At 42.6% G+C, this 25,331-nt stretch overlaps 2 protein-coding genes across 3 annotated transcripts; both read right to left on the reverse strand.

Annotated features, from left to right (window-relative positions):
• Window positions 1–5: 5 nt before the first annotated feature.
• On the reverse strand, window positions 6–1,038 carry LOC132255581 (epimerase family protein SDR39U1). The gene is made up of 2 exons (XM_059751676.1): window positions 1,013–1,038; window positions 6–895 (listed from the first exon to the last, which is right to left on the reverse strand). Exons 1-2 carry the CDS (start codon window positions 1,026–1,028, stop codon window positions 6–8), a joined length of 906 nt encoding a protein of 301 aa, XP_059607659.1. The 5' UTR covers window positions 1,029–1,038.
• Window positions 1,039–1,262: 224 nt separating this feature from the next.
• LOC132255578 (uncharacterized) lies at window positions 1,263–25,312 on the reverse strand. 2 transcript variants are annotated; one of them, XM_059751671.1, is made up of 13 exons: window positions 24,651–25,308; window positions 18,923–20,241; window positions 16,212–16,437; window positions 15,965–16,107; window positions 14,290–14,423; window positions 13,552–14,079; window positions 13,257–13,472; window positions 13,020–13,173; window positions 12,864–12,939; window positions 6,187–6,722; window positions 5,919–6,078; window positions 4,297–5,856; window positions 1,263–2,403 (listed from the first exon to the last, which is right to left on the reverse strand). In XM_059751671.1, exons 2-13 carry the CDS (start codon window positions 20,231–20,233, stop codon window positions 2,291–2,293), a joined length of 5,157 nt encoding a protein of 1,718 aa, XP_059607654.1. In that variant the 5' UTR covers window positions 20,234–20,241; window positions 24,651–25,308; the 3' UTR covers window positions 1,263–2,290. The 2 variants fall into 2 exon arrangements, with proteins under 2 accessions (XP_059607654.1, XP_059607653.1); XM_059751670.1 differs by lacking the exon at window positions 1,263–2,403 and having other exon boundaries at window positions 3,750–5,856; window positions 24,651–25,312.
• Between the last annotated feature and the right edge of the window lie 19 nt (window positions 25,313–25,331).

Consider the following 25,331-nt stretch of genomic DNA (forward strand, 5'->3'; position numbering starts at 1 on the left):
ACGGACTATCGTTTCCTTCCGACCAATTGCAAGCACGCTTCCTCGATTTTCGGGTACTGGAATTCAAAGCCCAATCCCTGCAGTCTCTGCGAGGCTACTCTGGCGCCGGTTGTCAGCAGAACTGCCCTCTCTTGTGCAAACATAAGATTCAGTACAGATTCTGGTATCCTAAAGGCTGCCGGTCGTCTCAGGGCCTTGGCGAAAGCCATCGAGAAATCCCCATTTGTGATTATTTGGGGCGCCACGGCATTCAGAGCCCCAGAAATGTCGGCTTTCTTAAGGGCGAGCAGGATAATTGCACAGAGATCTTCAATGTGAATCCACGGCAGAGGTTGATTTCCAGACGCCACTGGACCGCCCAGACCGAGGAAGAAGGGCAGGTAGATGTTGCCAATCATGCCACCGTGACGTCCCAGCACGACACCACTGCGCACACGGACGCCTCGCCAGCCCGTGAAGTCAGGAACAGTGGCTGCAGCCTCCCAGGCGAAGCACAGTCGCGACATAAAGTCATACTCCACGCCCGGATCTGACTCGTCGAAGGTCTCTTTGGCATCCACGGCGGCCGGTGGGTACAGACTAACGCCCGACACATTCACAAAGACGCCAGGTTCTGCGGGAGTCTTGGAGATTGCCCTGACCATTGACGCTGCAGAATTCACTCGAGAATTCCACACGTTCTGCTTGAAACCCGGCGTCCAACGCCTTGTGGGGTCCAGCACATTCTGTCCAGCGAGATTAACCACCGCCGTGGTGCCCTTGGGCAGTCCATGAGCCTCCAATTCGTGCCAGGTGATCCTGTTCAGTCCGGGCATCCGGGAGACAATGGTTACATCATAGCCGCTAGATGCCAGCAGCGTCACAAGGCGTTTTCCAATAAATCCTGTACCGCCTCCTGTAGAATTCACAAAAATCCTCAATTAAAAACTCTTCTCATGCTTCGTGACGTGTCTGGAGTGAGTGATCTAATTGATCTGAGCAGGGAAACAGCGGAAAAAAGGCAATTTCTTACCCACTAGAACTGACATTGTTGATGGTGGCGAAATTTTGACAGTGAGGAATTTGAAAGTGTAACGACTTGTACAATGCGCATCTCTTTTCGTAACTCCGCATGCTCGCGTGCAAAAAGAGGAATTTGTGGGTGAAAAGGATTAAATTATAGCAATATTACGCGTTTTATTTTCTATAATCTTGCAATTTACTTACCTTTACTCTCTTTTCGTTTCTTCTTTAAGCAAAACGATGAATAAAACTCAGCCGGCAATGGTGATGAATACAAAGACTGTTGTATTTTCTGTACTTTGAGTAGTTTTTAATTAGCCCCGTCATATTTTATTTCAATGTATATCGGTAATTATGAAATAGATTATCTTCACACATTTATTAGCAAATTGGGTTGGATCTCTCACTCTTCCTCAATCGTTCTCTCCCTCTTTCATTCACAGATCCCAAATTGAAATCACTCTCTCTGCTTATCCTCGCGGTCCCCACAATATAAATTTCATGTCTCCGCCACAAATAAAGCTCTCTCTCTCTCTCTCTCTCTCGCAATTGTCCATCTTGCTATTTACAGTGTCCACTTTATATACTTTAATTTAGTTTATAAACTCCTGTTGGTGTTGGCTTTCTTTGCTACAAAGAAAAAAACAGAAAAAGGGGGTGTTTTGCAAGATTATTTCAATATCCCTTCGTCTTTCATCTGCAGTCAAAGAGGTGTGTGAAAGAATAACAGCAAACAGAGGCACAGCAATTACAAAAAGTCATTATTACATTGTATTTTTTCTTTCTTTTTCGTGAGAAAACCGACTAATGAAAATAATGTGACTTGAATTTTGTCCTTTTCTTTTCTTTACTTCAAACACACACGATGTCCTTTCAAATTCGTCTGCTCAGCCAGCACTTTTTTTTTTTAAATGTTTTCTCCCATGTAAATTTATCACAGTTTCTTTTTTCATCATCTTGTGTTATTCATTTTTTTTTCATCTTCATTTCATTTTTTTTTCATCATTTATAATACAGTTAATAATATTTTAAGTTAATTATTACAGAGTTATAGGACTTGAAAATCTTATTAGCAATCAACGTGGTGACAAAAGAGACAGATCTTTGAAATTTTACTCCATTCTGCGAATATTCTATGCTATTTCTTCTTCTTTAATTTAGGTTTAATGATGAAAGAGATAAGTTTTTCTACCTCCCTTCGTCTTCTGCGCGCACACTTTTGATTTCCTCTCGCACATTGCAAACACTCTGAATCACACACAACACTCTCTGGCGCTTAAGTAATTGGCTAATGGCGTGTCGATGCTGAATCAAACGGTGGCAGATGACTCGGTCTGCTGTACGGCATTTGCCCACAATTCTCTGACTGCTGCTGCTTCAGTTGATCACCCAGGAAGCGTTCTGCAATGTGAGAAAAGAGAGAAAAAGATCGGTTTCTTCCACACACGCACACACAATAAAAAGGGATTAACAAAGGATAGAACAGAAAACACACATCAAGAGAAGAAGAAATTGAGGTGACAAACAACAAATTCTTGTGTTGTCATCAACAATTAGAAGGATGGCAAAAAGCATAATTTTTGCCCATAACAAAGAGATGAAAATAAAACAACAGACTTTTTCCAAATTTTGTGCAATTATTAATAATTTTTTTTTCCTCTTTCTCTCATCTTTCCACTCTTTTTACACAGTGATTTTTTTTTCTTCTTTTTCCTTCTATTTTTTATCTCTTTGTTTTTTTTCTTTCTTTCATATATGCACATATAGAATTAAAGTAATCATTTATAATAATATAATTCCTATAATAGAGCTTGATAAAAAAGGATATATACAAATTAAACAAATATCCATCATCTCGCTTTCACTCTTCCTTCACTTAACATCCACTCTAACTAATTATACACATTGATAGTTAATATTCTATTCTTTTTTTTATTATTTAAACCCTAACTAAGAGGTTTTCTATTCACGAGGAGATTGCAAGAAAATAAGCCTGATGTTAATTATGATGAAACAGAGAATATTTCTCACACAACTCACTTCTTTCCCTCCCCACAGAAAAGAAACAAACACGCTCTCGCCTTATTCTTTAAGCCAACTATTTTGAAGAAAAAAAAAATTCCTACACACTTTCCTTCCTCTTTCTGTTCATCACCAGAGCTTTCTTTTTACACATATTTTTTGCCTTTTGCTACAACTCAAAAAATATATAAATTGATCATGATGTAATTTCTTCGTGAATTAAAATAGAGAAAAATTGAGAATAATCAGTCGCAATGGATTAAAGAAAAATCATCTCTACAAATTTGTTCGTTATTACAGTGAAACAAGGGGAAAAATAAGAATAAAAATAATAATAATAGCACTTTACTAAGGAAAGTAAAAACAAAATAAGTAACTCTTTTATCTTTTTGTGAAAAATATACTTTTTCTTCATATTTTTTTGTCGTTTTAGTATTGTTTCTATCCTTATTAAATATTTAAGTCAGTGTTATTTACTTTTAAGACGAAGAAAGGACGAAGTCATTCTAAAATTTATACTAACTTTTTTTGTGCCTATTTAATTATGTCTACAATACACATTTCGTGTAAAATATACTCCAAAAGGTTATCAAGGTTTTACGTAAATTGTAATTTGTGACTTTGAATTAGAATTCTCTTTCATTTTTTTTCTAATTTTCAACAGGATTTCCAACTCATTTCATTACCAAAAGACCGTTGAAAATGATAAAAATATAGAAATTTGCCTTTAGCAGTTGATAAAACCTCTTAGAATATTCTACACGTCATGTATTTTGTTCCTTTCTGATCTTTCTTCACTATTTCTATTACCATCTCATAATGAAATTGCAATAAAAAAACAACCTACAAAGAATATTTTGGTACATTGTTCTTCCCATTGATTTCCTCAATTTCTGCTTTTTCTGCTCGATTTTCTCTCTCTCTCTCTTTCATTCAAAATAAATAAACGTTGTAATATTTGTTTGTTTCATATATATAGAAAATATATGTAATAAGAACAAAATAATCACCAATGAAGCTTTTTTTTTTCTCTGTATGTATATAGAAAAGGGTATTTCTCTATCATTCTCACTAACATGAGAAATATTAGTGCGCAATTGTATTTGAGAGTAAAGATTAAAGAGCTCTTCTTAGTGTCACCCTCGCATCAAATGACAGTGGACTTCTTGTCCTCCACCTCAGCGTCCGGACTCTTGCTCATCGCCGTCACCGCCGTGATCTTCGGCGACGTCGAGGGTGACACTGTGCGAGCGGACGCCGTGTCATCCTTACCTGTTTGCTGAGCCTGTGCCTTATCCGCTATCTCAACACTATTGCTACCATTGTCAGTTCCCCCACTTAATATTTTAGCCACCCCGTCAGCCGGCGGACTCGCCACCTTCGTCGCCTCGCCGTTGTTGGACGCCTGCGTCGCCGGCGCATCGCCGCCCATCGCAGCCTCAGTCATCTTCTCGCCACCATTGCTCGTTGGCTGCTGCTGATTCGCCGCCTCCTTGTCCGGCGCGCCACCATTCTCACTGTCCTTCGCACTCATCTCGTCCGATGACGAATTGGCACCGTTTTCCACCGGATTCCCACCACTTGGCGCCACACTCTCGCCACTATTCATTGGCTCCGGTGGCGCCTTGGCCACCAGATTCACCCCATTCCCGCTGGCGGGTGTCTGAGGACTCTTCGGCACCGTGGGATTATTGCTTGCGCCGCCGCCGCTCGACGTGCTCTGCGGCTGCGACGAGGGCCTGGTCGGTGGATAGTGCGACACTAGCGGTGCCGACGATGTGACAGCCGGAATGGCGGACACACTGCGCGGAATGCCGCCGCTCGCAGTCGACACGGGCATCGGGTAGCTGCCGTACACACTCGATCGCTCTCGCTCACGATCCACCGTGAGATTGACACTGTGAGCCGGATTGGCGCCCAAGTTGAGCGCCGCGGGTGACGCCGTGCTCAGATTCAGACTCCCAGACGCCGTGTGCGCCAGAAGGCCGGGATGCAGGCTCGTCGGCGGCATGCCCAGCGAGTGTCCCAGACTGGGATGCGTCACCGGCACACCAGACGGATGCCCCAGCGGCAGATGGTGCGACAGATTGAGTGACGAATGCACCGAGTGGGGCGGCATCGGCGGCAAGCCCATGCCCAGGTTGAGACTCATGGCGGCGGCGTGAGGACTCTGGCGCTGCGACGAAGTGTGGTACGGCGACAGCTGCGATATCGAGTGCAGCGAAGACTGCGGCGGCGGCCGCAGACCCATTGTAAGTGACGCCAGCCCAGACGGACCCGGCGGCAGCAACTGGCCTAACAGATTGTGCGGCATATTCCTCATGGAGGGATGTGAGTACATTTGCGGTGGATAGTGATGCGTGGCCGCCGTGTGCAGACGTTCTCTCTCCCTCGCCTCGCGCTCCTTCTCGCGCAACTCCCGCTCGCGAGCCTCCTTCTCGCGCTGCTCCTTCTCCCTCTGCTCCTTTTCCCTCTGCTCGCGCTCCCGTTGCTCCTTCTCGCGCTGCTCCCGTTCGCGCTGCTCGCGCAACTCACGCTCCTTCTCACGCTGCTGCATCTCACGCTCGCGCTCCTCCTCCTGGCGCGCTATCCTTGCCCGGTGCTCCTCCTCCTGCTTCATACGCTCATGAAATCCCGGAACACCCAAGCCCAGCGCCGCACCCGTGGGCAGCATTCCGTAGAGATGGGGCGCATAGGGTGATGCCAGGGGTGAATAGAGAGGATGCGGATGTGCATGCGGATGATGACCTACGCTGCGAAACATACTCTGAATCCGCTGATCCAGATATAGCTGTTCCGGATACTGCAGCGCAGCCGGATTGAAGAGACTCCCTGCAATTTTACGGAGAATCATTAGCTCTTGCCGTGTCGATGAAGATGATTCTGCTTCCTACCTGGCGGAAGACCAGGAATTGCGCCAAATGACGTGTAGGCTTCCAGTGGAAATGCACCAGCCGGATGAGCAAGACGCTCATCCGGTCGATAAGGTTGAAAACCACTCCTAGCCAATGCCAAGTCAGGTTGCATACTCGGTGGACCACTGAGTCTGGCCATCTGACAAAGACATAAAAGACATCGAGGCGTTAGTCATGGAAGTTTCTCGCACAGAGGAAATTAGATGAGAATAAATAAATGTGTGTGAATATCTATCATTTTCCCAACCTTCTCAGGTGGCGGCGATGACGTCCTCTTCTTATTAACACCCCGATCATCTGCCACCACAGATTGTCTGACATCCGGCGTGTGTGTCTGACTCCCACTGCCACGCCCATCTCCTGCCGTTGCCCTGCCATCGTGCGCTCCACTCCGCTGCACCGTCGACATAAGTGACGTCGCGCCACTGTTCACACCTCGCACGGCATCGCTGCTGAGATTTCCACCGGCGCCACTGGCATTGGCTCCGCTCGCGCCGCCACCACCGCCGCCGCCGCCGCCACTGCCGGCAGACACCCCACCGCCCGGCGCCGCCCCGTCCTCATCCTTGATGTCGGCCTGCTTCGCCAAATTGCGCAGCGCCGAAGCGAAGGGACCGCGACCGCTCGTGGCGGGATTCTGGCCCACACCGGGCACACTGCCGGCGCCCGGAGGCAAGTGATTGGACACGTGATTCGATAACTGAGCCGCCGTCTGATGCAGATGAGGTGACGATGGGATTGGCGGTGCTGGACTTGGTCGCTTCTGACCTGGTTTTGGTTGAACTGCACAACGAAAAACATAGAGGGAGAGAAAGAGAGAGAAAAGATATTATTATAAAGTGTTTGCGGCAATATCTCCATGAGAAACAATTCCCTCTTCTCTCCATCTGCAACAATTCTCACACCAGATACACAATCAGGGAGAGAGAAAGAGAGAGAGAGAGAGAGAGAGGGGGTGCAAAAAAGCCACCCACTAAATACAACATAACATTGACGACGATAAAAACTCCGTGTACATGCCAGAGGGAAAGACATAACATGACCAAATAGCTGGATATCATTTGGGGGAAGCTCCATGGCCGTAAAGTATGCAAATATCGTAAAATAAGAAAATAACGATTATCTCTACTTCACCATTCCCACCCACTCTCTCTCCCTCTCTGGCAATCTTCATTCCTCTCCACCGCACTGCCAATCTCAATATGTACCCAATGACACATATCTACATAGCACAGTGTGTATATAAAGCACGGGAGAAAGAGAAAGAGAGAGAGAGAGTGAGAGTGAGGAGGATAGAAGCCCAGGGAGGATTTCTGTGAGGTGATATTATCCCAATGTTGATACAACCAACATCGAGGAGTCAAATACATCCGGACAGAAGGGGCGAAGGCGCAGGGTTGCTTGGGAAAAATAACGTGAAAGAGATGATGGAATGAGAATGGTAAATAGAGTGTTGTACCCAATGTGGCAACGGAAAGATGAGTCGTAAAATCGTGAAATGTGACCACAGCTGTCAAATTCATATCCATCATATAATGGCGTTGTACATACTATTCACCAGAATCCTCACACTCTCTTTCTCCTCTCCACAGCAAGTCCAGAGGCAAAAAACCGCACTTTAGCAATCGATAAAGAATCTTAGACAAATTGTGTAACAATAGAATAATCATCATTACACGTGAAAGCCTTAGATTGTGCAATAACGACGTCTAAGCTGCTTTTCTATCATCAATAGCTTAATCCTTCGCTTAATCCTGTGCTGAGAGATCGAAAATTGCACATCCCAGCGAACACATTTTGCTCCCATGCTTGCAGTAAATTTGCAGTAAAGAGCTCTAATTTCAGGTCAATGTATATCATCTCTCAGGTCTTTTATCAGTCACTTCTGAAGCTGTTTTGTCAGCTAAAACAACAGCTTAATATAATTTAGATGGTGTGCTAATTGACTGTATCATTATTGACAGTAGTATGAAATAAATCGCTTTTATAGGCTCAAAATTGGGCATAAAATAAAAACATACTATAACGCTTCTTTTTCTTCTACTGAAAAATGTCATTGAATGCCTTAAAACATGTTATTCACTCAATATTTTATCCACAACACTGCATTGAAGTAACAAATTGCCCATCAAGCTGTTAGAGAGGGAAAGGAAGAAAAACATCCCTTGAAAGCATTTGCTAAATAGCCACATGGAGCGGACAGATTCATGCCCGAGAGCGTGATATTGCACTGTGTGCATAAAACTCAATAAAATGGTCTCAACATTTGTTGGGAAAATTCACTTAATGCGCATGCTGTTAAGCAGTTTTCCAAAAGGAATTGTATGGTGAAATGTGTGGTGTGTGGTGCTATATTTAATGTGTTAGAAGAGTGTCCCTCTCTCCCATTCACACTGTGACTAACCAAATTCTCTCTCCCTCTCTTGGTGGTTCTAAATTGCATGCCAATGTGTGTTTTGGAGAGAAGTTTGGGGAAATAATTGAAATTTATAGCTGTCTGAAGTAGCGTTTCATTATTCAAACAATTAAATAAACACGAGTTAAATTTCACACTTGCGAAAATTGCTCATAATGCTCTGTTACTCATGTTTGATCCTAATTAACAATGCGCCTATACTTATTCGAGAGCTAATATTTTACCTCTTCCCCCTAAAAAAAAAACTCATTCACATTCTATGGGTGGTTTTTGGGTCAAAACCGCATATCAAATCACCGCATGTTCAACAGTGTGATATAATGTAACACAATGATATGTCGGTAAATCTGCTTTGGACAGTACAAGACAAGAGAGAATCTCAACCCCATTTTCGCATCATCAAAGAAAGTCAGAGCATATGTAATTTGTTAGATAAATTCTCACCACAAATTGGTATCGGTGCGTGAATGTTTGGTAATCCTCTTGGTATCCATTCCATCATTATTCACATGAGTTAATTTAATATCAAATATTTGAATACCATTGAGTTATTGCATTGAGTGTCAATTTCACTTTTGTCTCCCATTTACTATATGTACAAATTACACATAATTCACTTTCTCTTTCCACACGCGGCGCTCCAGACCTCCAATTTAATCAATGAAGCCCCACACTTTAAGTGATTTAGCTGTATTATTTCCTCACCATTGACCATCCCTTGATAATAACCCAATATTCGAGGGTAGAAAGCACATGTTGTTGATCAGAGTTTGCACGATTACAAATATTTGTGGACAATGAATGCATTTTTCCCCTGTAATTGTACGTATAGAACAATGGATATTTTAGAGAAATTTTATAGGAACAGAGAGAAAGAAAATTGTCAAAAAAGCAGCGCGTATGTAATTATTTCCAAAGGCATATATTAATAGAAAATGACTATCAGCAGATGTACAATTCCTCACCAGAAGCCTTTTTCGCTTTCACCCCCCCAATAAAAACCCCCACACAGTAAGTGAAGACAGAGAGTATTACAAAGTGTAGTGAAGAAAACACTTTGAAATTCCCTCATGGAATATTTAATGACCACTCTTGACATACGTTAATATTAATACACAAGCTTAATTATATCACTTTATAGGGAGAAAATTCAAATATAATTGATACTTTGTTGGCCAACATAAAGACTATTTTGTTGTAAATGTCAATAGTGGAATTAATTATCGTATAAAGTGACTTTAAATAGTTGATGAATTTGAAAAAAGTGCATGAAATGAACATTCGAAAATGCAATAATTACCAAACATTATTTGTTCATAAATATTTCAAGCAAATTCAGCAATAATCAACTATCAATGATTTATTCACATCGTCCACAAATATTATTTCACACCCTCTTCTTCTGTTTGCAATGATGAAAAATTCATCATTGATGAGCAAGATTACATTCACAACAGTCTATTTTTCTCATCTGCAACTTGCTATTCACCCCGAAAAATCTTGCGCAATTGTGGAAAATTCAATAAGTTGAGGAAACACAAAAGAATTCCAAGCACAAAACTCTCTCAAGTGCGCACCCCCAAAGAATCGATTCTGCAATATTTTCTTAATCACACCAGCAACACTTTTCTTCTTCTTTTGCCACTCCATCTTTTTCCTACTCTCTCTCGCTCTCGCTCTCTTATTTTTATCCCATCACAATCTGTCACTTTTCCCACATATTTATCCACACTCTTCCACCATCTTTCAGTCTCGCATTTTCATTTTTGTAATGCGATACAACACTCTTCAGACGAAAGAGAATTTTCGTCTCTCTTTTTTTTAGCAGCCCTTCTTTCCACGCCAACACCCTAAGAAATGCCGAGCTTTTTCCTTCAAAACTCCCCACATTAGGAGTGGATTTGGTCGAATCAAACAAATTATTGTGGTACCACAAAAGGCAATTTTGAAGAGAATTTAGACACAGAATTCAGTAAGAATGTTTCAACAACACAATGTATTACTCCTCGACAAGTACACATCGACTTTCTTCATCCAGCAAGGAAAGCAAACTACTTCGGGTCCTTTTCCCACTCAATGTCTATCCTTCACCGAGACACTGTACAAATGACGACTTCCCCACTGATTCTCTCTCACTCTCGCTCTCTCACTTCCACCAAAATGTGCTTAGAGGAGAGTGTGGCAGATTTTGGTATCGCGTCTCTTGAACAGGACTTCACAAAGTCATTAGAACTTCATTATGTTTTACTAATTTCAAAAATATATCTCATGTATTTTCTTCAAGTTGTAATATAAACAGAAGATCTTTTGCTCTTCTTATCATTCTTTTATTCAACTTGAGTCTGTTTTGTAACTAGACTTGGTCCCCTATTTTGCCCAGTTCTCCTCTATTGTATATTCCACTCCAGAGTGAGACAGAAACTGAACTGTGTCTCACATTCTGGGACGCATGTTTTTCCATGTTTTGTACCCTCCGAATGAACCTGACATATTTCTCCTGCTTTTACCCTCTGTATATGCTTCTCTCAAACCCTCTTCTCTCTTCCTTTTTTCCCACATCGGCATCAATTTCACACACGCGCACTGAACATCTCACCATTCATCCCCCCATCTGGTTGAATTAATACACGGCAACGGTTGACACGATATGTACATAGAGATCAATTGGAAATGCTTCAAAAACACTTACATAACACCCTCTCCCTCTCTTCCTCACGTCTTCCACTTACATATGTGGATTGTCGGAACTTTTCTCAGTCATGTTTCCTTCCCCCACCCCTCGCTCAAGCAAGATACTCACGCCGCCATAGCCAAATGTCTCTTCAGTGCTAATGTATATGGTGAAAATATCCACAAATGTGTCCCTCAAAGCCGGCAAAAGGATGAGACAAGATGTGCGGTTTGGAGCAAGTCGTGTGGAAGTCGCATTGTCGACAATTTCCTCACAAGGAGACACACATTACATATCTATGTGCATATCGTCCATAAGCTGCCAGCGCGCGGGGAAGACAGACACACAGTGCGCATATACACTATTCCACATCGCCCATTATCCCTCAAATGTTATGCTTTATTATTGGTGTGCGGATGGCCATTATTGAGGGCTTGCCGTGTGACAGGGGAAGGATGAGTACCACCAGAAGAAGTAACTTGTCCCTTTGCACTGTTGTCGAGGGAGAGAGGTGAGATATTGCTGGGCGTCAAAGGGCCTTCCAACATTTCCTAATCTTCCTAAATACTTTTCCAATTGAATGAAACTTGTTTCATTCTTAACACTGTCTAAGCTTAATTTACCAAATGTTTATTTTCTTTAATTAGAAAAATTTCTTCTACATTGAAATAGAATCAGAATAAGATGTAATCTTCTGTATTCCCTTCTTCAAAACTACTTCGTGTAAGTACATTAAATCCCACTTATTCCTGACAATTCCAAGTTAATCTTGTAAAGGAGCATTATTCGAACAGAACACGCTGTCAATTTTCCACGAAACTTGAGAAATCAATAAGACGAATGATGGTGAAAAAAAAACCATGACAGTTTGAGAAGCACTTATGGACATTCAGTGTGAGACGAACCACTTAGCAGAGTGTGAAAAGAAAATGATGCCAGCGGAAAATGATATTGTCGCCGCCATTTCCTTCGGCTTTTCTACTCCTCTTATTCTCTCTCTCTCTCTCTCTCTCGCTCTCCCTCTCATTTTCTCTCCTGCGGAAAAATATAATCCTTCAAATTGTACGAAGAAAAAAAATCCGAATATAAGGAGAGATGAAGAGAACATTTATGGGAAGAATCGAGGGATTACAGAGTGTTACTCTGTGTGGTGCAATATAGAAGGAGAAGAAGAACATCATCCCTATTACAATGGATTAAAGTATAGCATGAATATGGAGAGAAATGTGTGACTCTGACTTTGTGGGTAAATCAGCCTTGCAATTCAAATGGGGAAACATGATCACAACCACATAACGTCTGTCTCCCTTTCTCAAAATCTCCTCTTTTTAGAATTTCGAAAGGCAAAGCGAGTGTGATGTATATTAGCACACTCTTTACCCCTCATTCTGGCCGCAAAACCGTTTTCAGTCTCGAGATGATTTCCATGCGCAGCCACTAAAATTTTCCTGTCTCTGTCACACACTTTACATTCCCGAATGGGTGTAATTGGGAAAAAAAAAGAGTGGAAAATACCCGTCTTTTTTCACACACACTCTATATTCTCATTCGCACTATCATTGCTCCCTTTTATTGGGACACTTTTTTCCCCATTTCACCCTTTTTCACCAGTTATTATGTCACCACCACAAATGACTGGTGAGAGGAGAGACACAGATTCTGAATTGCGCAATCACATTCCGTACAAAATACCCAAAATGCAATCTAAACGAGAAACACTCTCATCATGTCGCATTCGTTCTCATTTCCAAGCCAATTTTCCAAATTCAACCCCCACAATTGAATGGAGAAAAGAAGGAAAATAACACGATTAGGGAATAGGAAAAAAGTTACTCACTTGAATCTCTCTTATCACTTGATTGCTTTGGAGAACAGTTTTTCTTGTTGGGATTCGATCGCATAGCAGAATTTGGCTGAAAAGATAAGAATATGGGGATTAGTATGATAATCCCTTGTTGACAGCTTCTCCCTTCTCTCTCTCTCTCTTTCTCACTTTGTAGCTCATGATTTTGTCAGAACGTTCACCACTTGGCAATCTAGCGACAGACACATCAGGACTGTCCTCCGGTGGTGGAGGCTGTGGCACCCAATTGTACTCCCTCTTCTCAATTGGAACATTCCATCGATCGTACTCTGAGGCTTGTTGCCTGCAGGAAGACACAAACACACAGACAAAAACCAATTAGAATGCAAATAATCTCAGTGAAATCAATTGCAATGACAAAGTCACCTCAGGCTCTCATAGCAATCAAGACAGACAACAGCATAGTCCCCATTCTCAAGCAGCAGAGCACCATCACTCTTTCGATTGGCAACAAAGGGAAACTCCCGGATGGGCAGAGCTCGAACCCTCTTGCGATATGTTGTGATGCCACAGAGATGGCAGCAATAGTCATGCCAATTGTACTTCCTCTCATTTGGCGTCACTGCATTCTGAGCTTCATACCTAGAAGAAAGGCAGACAAGAAGTTTTTCATTAGAAAAAAAAAACCCCTTCTTCATCGTCCGCGAAGCTCCTAACTCACTTTCGCCACTGACTGAGCAGTGAATGGTAACAGAAAGTACACACGAGAGCTGAATAGTCCGAGCGCAATTGTTCAGCATTCGGGGGTGATTTGTGTTTCAGCAAATACGGAAAGTATGGCCTGGAGCCCTCCTTGCTGGCGTACAGTACACGCGCCAGCGTCAAGTCCGAATGAAGGCCACACAGAAAGCAGTAAATTGACGTGCTGGCCGGTGTTGATGCCACCGATGGTGTCGATGGTGGTGTATTAATGCCACCCAATCCACGAGAGCCATTTGGCGACCCCGCCGCCGGTATTGGCGATGGAATGTTATACCGGCGATGCTCAAGTGGTACACGCTCGGCATCCATTGTCTCCCACTGCTTCGCCAAATGGGTAACACATCGTGTGCACGCCAGCACACGATTTGAGCCTCCTTCGCTTGTCTTCAAGCATGGAAAATGCATCGCATGGGAATTCATGTGCTCCGCTGACGTTGATAACCACTCCATTTGATTGCCAGGAAACAGACCCTTGCAGATGAAGCATCTGCAAAAGAAGAGCAACGTTACGCGATCAGTCAAAATCACTCCACCTTTTCACTCAATGTCACGAAGTGTTAGATTTTCTTGTTGTTGCCAACACGGTTCGTCATAAGCGTGAGAAATATTGATTTTGCATCACACCAACACTTAATGGATTGGATTGTTTAATAAAATATTACATAGAAAGAGCCAACTTTGTTGCAAAAATACTCACGGATACTGTCCATGGCCATTCTCGAGGGTCTCATGCGAATGAGGTGGTGTATTTGGTCTCGAATCCCGCCTTAAACTCTTGGAATCCCTCACAATTGCCGCCCCAGCCGAATTGAGCGATAGCGTTTCATAAGGCTGCAAAGAGATAAATACACATTTTACCATAAAAAAAATTCAATAAAATTGCACTTTAAACTATTAAGTCATAATATAATATGTACTACAAATTCCAGAAAGAAACAAGAAAAACCTTTTTACGCATAGTTTTGCATTCTTCAAAGTATTTCATCTCGGAAATTAATTGAAGATTCATTGTAATAACTGTGCTCATGTCTATTGTGAGCGATATCACGTTGGATAGAGATAGTCAGACGAGGGGTGAAGTAGAAGTACGTGGGAATTTTTGAGGTGTGGCGCATGTGATTCCCATCAAATACCACCTATTATATTCCCACTGATATTGTGTAGTGATGAAATCGTAAGTGAAAATTGAACGAGAGTGGAAGAAGAAGAAAAAAAAAACGCACGATATTGATAGTGAATTATCATAGGCTTTTCCTCTCTTATCAAACCCTCTCGTCTTTGGACTCTCAAGTGTTGGATTTTCTAACAATAAGTCTGGCACGATTCCATGAACAGGTTGATAATTTATTAGACGTGATATCGTGGCAAATCAACTGGTTTTTTAATTGGTGGACAAAAATCACAGATCATCTTATAATACCCAAAAAGCTCAATTAATACAACATTCACCATGCAGACCTGTCTTGATTTGCGCCTCTGCACTTTTTTATCCCTGCGATAGAGATTAACTGGAATTTGAAGAGAAACCAGGGACATTTTGCCTCTGATTTCGCGATCACTCTATCAAATCACACTCTCAAATCTGTTTCTCAATAATTCACGAAACACACACACACACACGAACGGATCCTCTTTCTTACGCTGTGCAACACAGCAAATAATGAATCAATATGTGCTTCCTCAGCGATAGCTCAAATTCGACTGACGACAGTCAACATGACAATATTATATCGCCAGTAATTTCTCACCAAGTCTGCTGACTCTTTTCCTTCTCCCTCTCTCTTTCTCTCTTTCTCATTTTCCCTGTCTGCCCGTGTTGTTTTCCTTCCACATTTTATTCGCTATAAACTGTGCAGAGCACATAAACACATATCAGAGACAGACGGTGGAAGTGATAGAGAGAGAAGAATATTCACCAATGATGATATGGTGAACTATCTGGTCAAACAGTATTTTCTAGTTTAAACCGAAATTCAATTTTCACATTAACGATAAGTAAAACGGCGCTAATTTGACTCTCTTTTGCCAATTTTTCCAACCACACCGGCATCTTCTAGTTCCTACCGCTCTCCATTAAACAATACACAAACACACATTTCAGATCATTGTGAAATCAAGTGGCAACACAACACACCTACAACACTCCCCCCACATCTGCCTTTATCTCAATCCCCCAGCATTACCTATTATTAGCATTATCATTCACATTTCGCACACACGTGGATGCATTGTGTGTAAATCGGTTTTTTCCTGCTACTGTCATTGAATTAAAATATATTTATAAATAAAACACAACACTCTGTGTGTCTCTTGCTCAACACACTTTTTGCATATTGCGACCAAACAGCCAGAGTGGAGAGTGAGAGACTCACCTTAAACCGCACATTACTGGATTCCGAATTGGCTTGTGACTTGTTATCGGACGGTGTAAATCTGCCATCAATGCTGGTAGCACCACCACCTTCAGCTAAGTGCGAATGCTTTTCATTGCACGAGGAACATATTTGCACCATGCCTGGATGTTGGGGGGATTTCCCAGTCGCGCGCACAAAGAAATTCAAGAAGAAATATGTGTGTTAATCGCACAATTCACAACAGAAAGAATTCTTCAATACTCACCCTGCGGACTGATAGGACTAGCATTGGGAAAGGCTTTCAGTGTCTTTATGAACGGATAATACGGCTCACGTTCGGCATTTGGGCAGCAATACACAAGCCTCAATTGTGACGATGGTGTGTCCGTGCCGCAAGTGTAGCAAACAAATGTCGCTCTCTCACGTTCACCCACCGATGCTGGGCGCTTCCTCAATTTGTAGTGACGCTCATTATCTGGAATATTGTGCGCCTGCAGAAGACAACAATATACAACGCATTAGAATTCATAATATTACCATTTTTTTCTCATCATTATTTTTATTATTAGTATTCCCTCCTTCCCATTTCACACCGCGCGCGCAATACATTGATTTACGTCAATCGCCATCCTTGCTAATAGATTGTAATTGTGTCTAAAAACGAATAAAGAGATAGAAATATTCTTTTTCCAATCTACACCGGTGTATGAATCAACATAGACACTCATTCTTGCGGTGGAATTATTTGCAAATTGTCACCTCTTCTGCGCCTTGATATTGTGAATCCAAATACTAACTCTATTTGCTGAAAAATTGGTAATAATGTATACACAACTTGCTGATAAACTGATCATTGCCGGTTTTTCTCCCATTTTCGCTCCCTTCCTTCCTTCCTCACCCTCTTACCCTCTCACACTCTGTATGTGTCAATGTTTGAGAAAGTATTCAACCTCATGTGCAAATAATACTCAATTTACTTTTTCACACCTCTCTCAAACAGTCTTTTCATTCTCTTCACACACTCCTCACTTCCATACACTCTTTTCTATAAATAATAGTCAGCTTTGGCGGAGGAGAAGAAGTCAGTGTGGAAAAAAAATCAATGGAAATTCTCGCCAAATGAACATATCGCAAGAGCGAATCTCACACGAGAGGCTAAATGTATAGAGTGCGAATCAAAGATCTGCTCTTTCGATACTATGTCAAAAGGTTAATGTGATAATCGAGTGCTGGCGAGGTCAAGTGTATCACGAAATGATTTAAGAGTGTCTATAAAAACACCATTTTCCATATACAGTATATGAACAGTCAGAGAGAGAGAGAGAGAGAGAGAGTGAGAGTCATTTGGTCAAAGTTAATAAATGATGAATAACTATGTGACAAATCTATCTCTGTTTATGTATTTCTCTCTCTCTCTCTTCTCCCCGCCCGCAAAAATATAAGAAAATATAACCAACACCTAATCAATAAATTAGTGATTTCAAAGTCAACAAAGTGTGGAAAAATTTCACGATCCAACAACACACAATCCCACGAATCTGTCACATTTATTAAGAGGAGTGGATGATGAGAGGCCAGCTAAACAGCGACAGTCTAATGATGTTGAGCAAAAAGTATGCTGAAAAAGTCAGCTGGTGGCAGATGTTAATGCGCAAGGAGACAAAAAAGAGGTAATCGAGACACGATGAACAACGATAAACTAGACAAATCTGGTAGGAGTCTCTCAAAATCAAGCTATTTCCCGCTTTTAGAGACACTCTCCACGGCCACACACCGCGCACCGCAAGTCTGGCTCTTTTCAGTGTCGGAATTTTGCTGGATAGTGCAAATTGGCACTGTTACTCAATCACACACAATTCATCTGACACACCGTTGAGATCATGAAAATAAGCCCCAAAATGTAGAAACTTGCGATTATTGCATGTTTAGCCGCAAAAATTTACTTCTATGCTTAGTTGATGATATAAATTATTATAAACTGTTAAATCCTATGGACGAAAAAACTAAAAAGTAATCAAAATGCATTTAAGACATTTGTAAATATCAACCAATGAATATAGTACGCACGTTTTCAAACAATACTCACAAATCATTGTGATATCAAAGTTTCTTCGCCTTATCAACGTATCGGAAAAAGGTACACGATATTGCTCTTCTGTCTCAACCGCCACGATTCTCTATATATTATTGCTGTATTCTACCAGAGATTCTCTACATAGTAAAGATATTGCATGCAATTATTTAAAACCTCTACTATACAACTGCATAAGAAGAGACACAGAGTGAGAGCTTAATGTCTCTCACTCACGAAATTGCAATCGAAAGGCATGTGTGCTGGCGGGGTGGAAGAGTGGGAAGAAGCGGCAGAACAATTTAAAATATTACACACCAAATTAATTAGGTGGGTACTGCACTATAGCAATGTCGCAGTCTACGATCGTGGAATCTCAAGCACTTGACTCGGCGCAATCTATTTTTGCCCATCTAACACACACACACACACACACCCTCACTGTGCAAACATTTATAACAATTGAGTGTTGATAGGCTTGCGTCTAATTGAATATTTTGGCCATTGAAAACTTGAATGAATTATATTTTGGCTCTCTCAATCTGTTGTGTTTATCCCTAAGCAAATGCATGGCCTTATCATTGTGTCCTACATTAAAACACATGCGACTCCTCCTTAGCCTCCTTTTTTGTCCCCTCAATTCGCGCAATGAGGCGCGCACACACGACAAAAAGATCACCCACTTGCTGCTCTTTACACAGCAGACACAGTCTGAGAGAAGGCAACAACACACATCGCAGTTTACCGGTGAAAACCGGATACAATCAAATTTTCCTTAATATAATTATCTCATTTAAAAACACTCGCTCTCTGTAATTGTGTGTAGTTTGCTTATCTCAGCTCTAATCCCCTCTCTCTCGCTCTCTTTGCTGTCGAAGCGACACTTGGCCAAACACACTGCTCACCTGAAAATGATGCCACTGCTGAAGCATGTGCTGATAGCAGAGTTTGCAGGCTTGAATCATGCCCTTGGGATCCTTCGGTCGCGATCGCGCCGGCCGCGGATGCTGCTCGCCGAAGATCGGGAAGTACGGCTTGTCGCGATCCTTCAACTCCTTGGGCATCACCGTGCTCAACTCCGTCAAGCTGCCGCGTCTGTACTCCTCGCCGCACACATAGCACACCTCAGTCATGGAATTCTTGTCGGGCATCGAGAGATCGAGAATGTCCGTGGCCGAAGGCATTGTCGATGATGAATCTGAGCTGCGTGACGACGTGTTGCGGAGATCAAGGGCGCCCTCCTCATCCTGCTGATACGGTCCCGGTGACGGTTGCAGTGTGTACGGCGATTGCGTCTTCAGCTGCTGCTGCTGCTCCATATTGGCCGCATTCATGTACCCCAGCGAGCCCAATTTGTATTTATGATGTGCAAACGATGATGGTCTTATGCTGATGCCCTCATATGAGTTGACACGTGGTGTTGCGCTGGCCTGCGTCGCCTGACCACCACCACTACTCACGTTCTCCCGCGACACAGGGCGCGACGTTGGCGTTGGTATCTTCTCATTCCTACTGGACGGTCGATTGTACATATCCGGGGTGCGCTTGTAATACGCCTCTTTGGCCACCGGCGACTCATTTCGCGATGTCGGCCGAATGGGGCTCTCATTGCGCGCCACCATTTGACTGGGATACGGTGACAAGTGAGCATGCAGTTGGGCATCTCGCGATGTTGGCCTCGTCTCGCGTGGCCCATACTGCTGATAGGGTTGCTGCTGTCCACTGGACAAGTGTTCAGCACTCAGGCCCAGAATCTGTGCCGCATACTCGCCCTGCACAGACATGTCGGCCCCCACATAGCCCTTCCCATCCAGGCGCTTCAGATGATACAGGCGCTGTGAGTAGGGGCGACCGTCGCGCTCATGGCTCTCCCACTGCTTCATCAGCAACTTGTAGCAGAGAAAGCACGCTCGCACAATTGGCTGCGATGCCGACACCGCCGGCAGACCCGTGGGCGGCTCATGACCCTCGAGAAAGGGAAAATTCGGCTCGTTCGGCCGCTCCGGATTGGGGCGCACTCGCAAAGGGAATTGCTCAAGCACACCACGAATGCCGCACACAAAGCATATTGACATTACACCCTCTGCACTGTCATTTGACGGCTGCTGCTGCGCTCCATGGTGACCAGCACCCGGATGATGAGGATGTCCGGGAGACTCTGACGGCGCCAAGGAACCTCGCAATTCGTTCTTTATGTAGGCTTTCGCCTTTTCCATACTCTCCTCTGTAAAGAGACAAATGAGAGAAGAGCAAATATGAGTGTTTTGCCATTCAATTATGTTTGCTTAAATTGCACTGTTTAATTTAACATGTTTTTACTTGTAATTATATGAAAACCTACGAAGAAGTAAAGTCTAGAGATAGAATTAAAGAGCCTCTTTTTTCACTCTCTTCCTTCGATAGAAATAATGCTTCAATTTTGATCGCACTTTCCTCTCAGTGCGGAAAAAAAACATACAAGACCCTTCGCATCAGTATATGAAGCCTATCAGTAGTGAGTGTAATAAAATATTTGACTTGATCTTCCCCCTTTTTTCCCACTCATCATTTCAGTCAGACTGATTACACCACGTACAATTCCGAATGCTAAGTGCCACTGGCGAATACACGATAGAATTGATACAACGCATTTTTTCCTGTCTCGCTGACTTGTCATCTTTCCTTTTTTGCACACCATCCATTCCTTATTCCGCATCTTCGCGGAGAGTGTCAAAAGACCCTCACCGCGGCTGTTTTGCCCACACACAACACATCAAGTCACACAGTGTTTTGTGTTATGGGTCACTTGGGATTGAAATGGTTCATGGCATGTGTAATGAATAATATCATTTAAAGAATATTATATTTTCATCAAAAATGTCTCTTTTTCAACCATCATAAAGATTCCTTTTCTACGATGTGTAATTGTTGCGACGCTCGAGATCATTCACATTTTTTCTTCGTTTCTTCTCCTCTTGTCATCTTTCTTTTTTCTTTCCTTTTTCGCGAAATTCCTCAGATACCGCCGTGTTCGCCAGTGTGTGTGTGTGTGTGTATGGAAATGCATGCATTTATGGAGGAGGAGAGAGTAATAAAATATTATAAAGAAGAAAAAAAGAAATAGTTGCTGCTTTGTCATGGCAATAATTAACAAATCACACAGTTCAAAAAGTTCACAATTTAATGCATTATTTATTGTTCTTTTCTTCTCTCCCTCTCCTCTTGTACAAGCGCAGCTCACACGCGTGACTGAAGGCAGTCAATAAAGTGATTGAATGGAGGAATCTATTTATGATACCACCTCCTTCCCATCAAATTACCATTCCCTCTCCTTTCCCTCATCATAAACTACCCAGAGAGACATTTACACACACTTCAGCCTTAGCAGAAGCACATGTTTTTCCAACATCCACACATTATATTCTACACAACATAACATATCTTTGATTTTATCAGTTGAAATGGTTGCACGTTAAATATAAATGTGATCCTCTTTTTCTCTTCTCTCTCGTGCGAAGATAAATGGGACTCCTTGACGCAGTGACGGGTTGAAGTGTTGCGCGATGATAAGAGGAGTTGTGGTGGAAAAAAGGAAGAAAAGTCATCAATTCATTTCAATTTTCACGATATGGAGAGCCACACTGTGTCGTAAATTTATTCACCTAGGTCAATAATCTGCTTCCGACCAAAAGTTTATCAGTGCCTTTTTTCACACTCTTGTTTATGTTTTTTTCCTTCTCCCCATCATTTCTCATCTTTGCCCATTTTCTCGCCTCACAATTTACATACACACCATTTTATTGGGGCACTCTGTACTCATTTTCTCCCTCTCTCTCTCGCGCGCTCCTTCTCCTCTGATATTTTGCGAATGTGCGTATTTTTTTTTATATCGTCACGACCCATGAAGAGGCGTCTCTTGTGAGTCCCCAACAAGACAGTAAAAATGTCTTTAGCAGAAAAAAAACCTCATGCTCTGTATATTTATCAGGTATTGACTCGGGAAATCTCTCTCTCTTTCTCCGTCTCACTCGATGTGCGTGGGTGTGATAATCTGACAGAAATCGCCTCTCTTCAGCCATAGTGTTAAAATTGCCTCAAAATCGCAACGTGTGGCGAGGCATTTATTGAAATTAGCACACGAGGAAACCATTGAATATTTCAACCGACACTAATTTATGCATCTACGATTTTTTATTTATCACTCTAGCAGCAGCGATTCTAATCAATTCCAAACCAACAAAAATGCCTATAATCAAAGACAAGACAATATGTAACTAGACACACTTCTAATTAATCTAATAAAATGCCGGATATAGAACAACATTGTTTATAACATTACATTATCGTCTCTCACACGACTCACAGTAAAATCCTCAATGGATTGGAAGTAATCGCGAAATAATTTATCGCAACCTTGACACGTGCCTCAAAAACGTAATAATAATTATTTAATGGTACATTTACAAGTAATGCAAATTCTCAACTTTACTATTTATATTGCTCACTTCCACTATTTTATCGCACACCTTTTATCAATTACCTGCCATCGAGCGTCATGAGAAATCAAGCGAAGAATTTAAACATTGTGTGACAAATTAGACGACGAAAGAGAGAGAGAGAGAGAGAGAGAGATAGAGAAGTTCATTTACTCATTTTCTTCTCCTGCCGCTGAAGACATTTTGCTGTACACATTTAATATTAGCATTTTTGCACACCTTTCTTCCCGTGGTCATTCAACAGTCCAGAAACCAGGGAAGGCGCAAGGTGATTCAGAGACTTTTGGAAAGAATATTACATGTTGTACGTTTAATTTCCTGATTTTATTTTCAGCACATCGATGTAACCATTTCGATGGAAATTAAACAGCTATATATCCTTAATAAAATTGTGAAAATTGATCTTCAATTTTTCCACCTTGTAAGCAATCAAAATTCACTAAATACGCGTACTTGTTGTGCATTAAAATGGGAAGATGTTGTTAAAATTAATGGCTGGTCGAAACACCTGTCGATTGACTCTTTTTTTCATGTATCCTTCTGCCCTCTGTCGACCATCTAATTGCCCTCAAAAGCATCTTGTGCCCAACGAAATTTCACACACACACACACGCATGCACACAGTTTTAAAGGAACGAAAAGAATCTGGCGGACTGCAAAAAGAGCATATTAATTGCATAATGCCACGAGTTTGTAATTAATTATCGTGGGATTATTGTTTCGTGACTTGAGGCTGCAATCTAATGTGAAAATGGTTGGTATTCTAAGCCTGACTCATCCTCCTGCCCTGGGAATTCTCTCTCACTCTCTCGCTTTCTGCTCTTTCTCTCCCAACTCTGTGGAACAAATTATCTGCGCCCTCAATTGCCCAATTTCTCCGGACACGGGAATGTGTGCAATGCAATTCTGGACTCTCTCGCGCTCTCTCTCTCTCTCTCTTCATGTGGGTGGAAGCGGAAGTGGATAGAGCGGAGGAGAGAGAGAGAGAGTGAGAGATGCAAGAATAACACTTTGTGATGCATTTGCCAAAAAAGACACTGTTCATCAATGCGCCGAAGCGGACCAATTTCGGATAGAGAAAATATAGCCATCATTGTAACTTATTGAAGAAGAATAGTTTATGATGGCTAGAATTTCCGAAATCCCATATTTTTTTTTATATCTCAATCCAAATGTGTGGCAATAAATTGACTATTAATTCAAAGGTCTGCACTGAGAGAAAAGCAAGACCAGCATTAAGACGCTATATTGTCACTTAATCATGATAAAACAGCTGAGATGAGATTGTTATTGGAGAAACACAAATGTTTCTGTAAAACTGGCAGAATTCTTAGCAGAAAAAAATTTATCATCCACAGAAGACTTATTATTATGACTAACAAAAATCTTAATTTGCCACTTATTTTATTATTCTCTAAACCTTGAATTTTGTACACCATAAAGTGATCAAAAAACGAAATTTCTGATTTAGGAAAACTTGAGTATTTATTTCATTGCACAATCTTCGCTGTTTCCCAATTGATTTTCCACACAAACTTCAGAGCTCGCAAATGATTGGCACAAATGAGTCGCCCTTTCAATCACAGCAAGAAGAACAAAAGATGCTCGCGATGTTTTCCTTCCAGTGGCCATCAATTAAATCCCTGACTTGCCCCACACTCTATATGGGTGTGTGTGTGTGTGAATGGGGAGCTCCCGAGAGGTGGGGGTGAAAAATGACTGTGAATCTAGGTCAGGATTTTCCTCTCGAAAGCGCCACGTGAACTCCGGCCCGGAGGATGGTTTGCTGGCGCTTCCCGAGTGTCCCCATCGATTGCCACGAGCGGCGAATGGGCTCAAAAGTGGAGCAGATGGTGACGCGCTTCGGGAGGCGCTGAAACAATGGACTTGGAGTCGCCAAATTTGCAAGAGAGATCCAACAACAAAGGCCAACACTCGCGCGGCTCTTTCAGGTTTTTGCGAAAAGCGCCGTGTGAATCGCGAGGGGGGCCATTTTCGACTTCGACTCGCACACAAATACACACACACTCTCTTTGGCGATGGGCAGAGGAAGAAAAGAAGGAAAAAAGCACCCTGTTTGGGGCATTTTCTCCCGATCGCGCGTCAAAGAGAGGCCCGCGATGACCCCAAAAGACGCCCAGCCAGGGGCCCAACTTACATTTTTTGTCCAGTCGAGACGGAATGGGAAAATTCACGGAGAGGCGCTCAGTTGGCTGGAGACATCCATATTGCTGCGGAGCCCCACGGAGAGGGGCTGTGTGCGTCCGGATGGTTTGGTCAGGCCGCGAGACGCCCTCTCTCCCGCACGCGGGCTGCTGCCCCAGGGCCCAAAGTCGCACTGTGCACGCACCAGGGGCTGCCGAAAGTCCTCTGCACTCCACTTGGCGTCACTTGTGTCCCAATTTTACGGAATTTTCACCATGAAAACGTGCGCCCCTGCGTCTCCATCTGCACACACACGGGAATCGGGAGGAGGTCGAGAAGAGAGGCTGCCTTTTCTTTACATAACAAAAACAGACGATCCGCCACAGCTACGATTATCACAATATCACCAAATCAATCACACCACCATGCATTGCACGTTAGTAATGTATTTACAGTGAAAACTCCCCTATTTTCATGGGTTTTTCCGTGGAAAAGTGTGTCTAAAAAATCTACACTCACTGAACTTCGACACTTCACAGTGCTCCAAAATCGGCTATGGCGCTGTTGTCGCCTTCGGCCGCTCTTCGGCTGCTGGCGGCCATTTTATTTCCACCGCCGAACGGTGGTGGATTCTGAAAGCTTGCACTTTTTTGGCCGACACACACGCGGTTTTAGTACAGCCGACGAGCAGTGC

This window comes from Phlebotomus argentipes, unplaced genomic scaffold (genome assembly GCF_947086385.1).
Source record: "Phlebotomus argentipes unplaced genomic scaffold, Phlebotomus argentipes genome assembly contig_5, whole genome shotgun sequence".
Classification (NCBI taxonomy): Eukaryota; Metazoa; Arthropoda; class Insecta; order Diptera; family Psychodidae; genus Phlebotomus; species Phlebotomus argentipes.

Bases quoted from the DNA above. Each gene is read 5' to 3' on its own strand.
- LOC132255578 (XM_059751670.1), bottom strand. From the start codon at position 20,233: ATGGAAAAGGCGAAAGCCTACATAAAGAACGAATTGCGAGGTTCCTTG. The intron at 14,424-15,964 runs GTGAGTCTCTCA...ATCTCTTTGCAG, and splicing joins CCAGTAATGTGCGGTTTAAG to CCTTATGAAACGCTATCGCT. The intron at 13,473-13,551 runs GTGAGTTAGGAG...CCTTTCTTCTAG, and splicing joins CTGCTCAGTCAGTGGCGAAA to GTATGAAGCTCAGAATGCAG.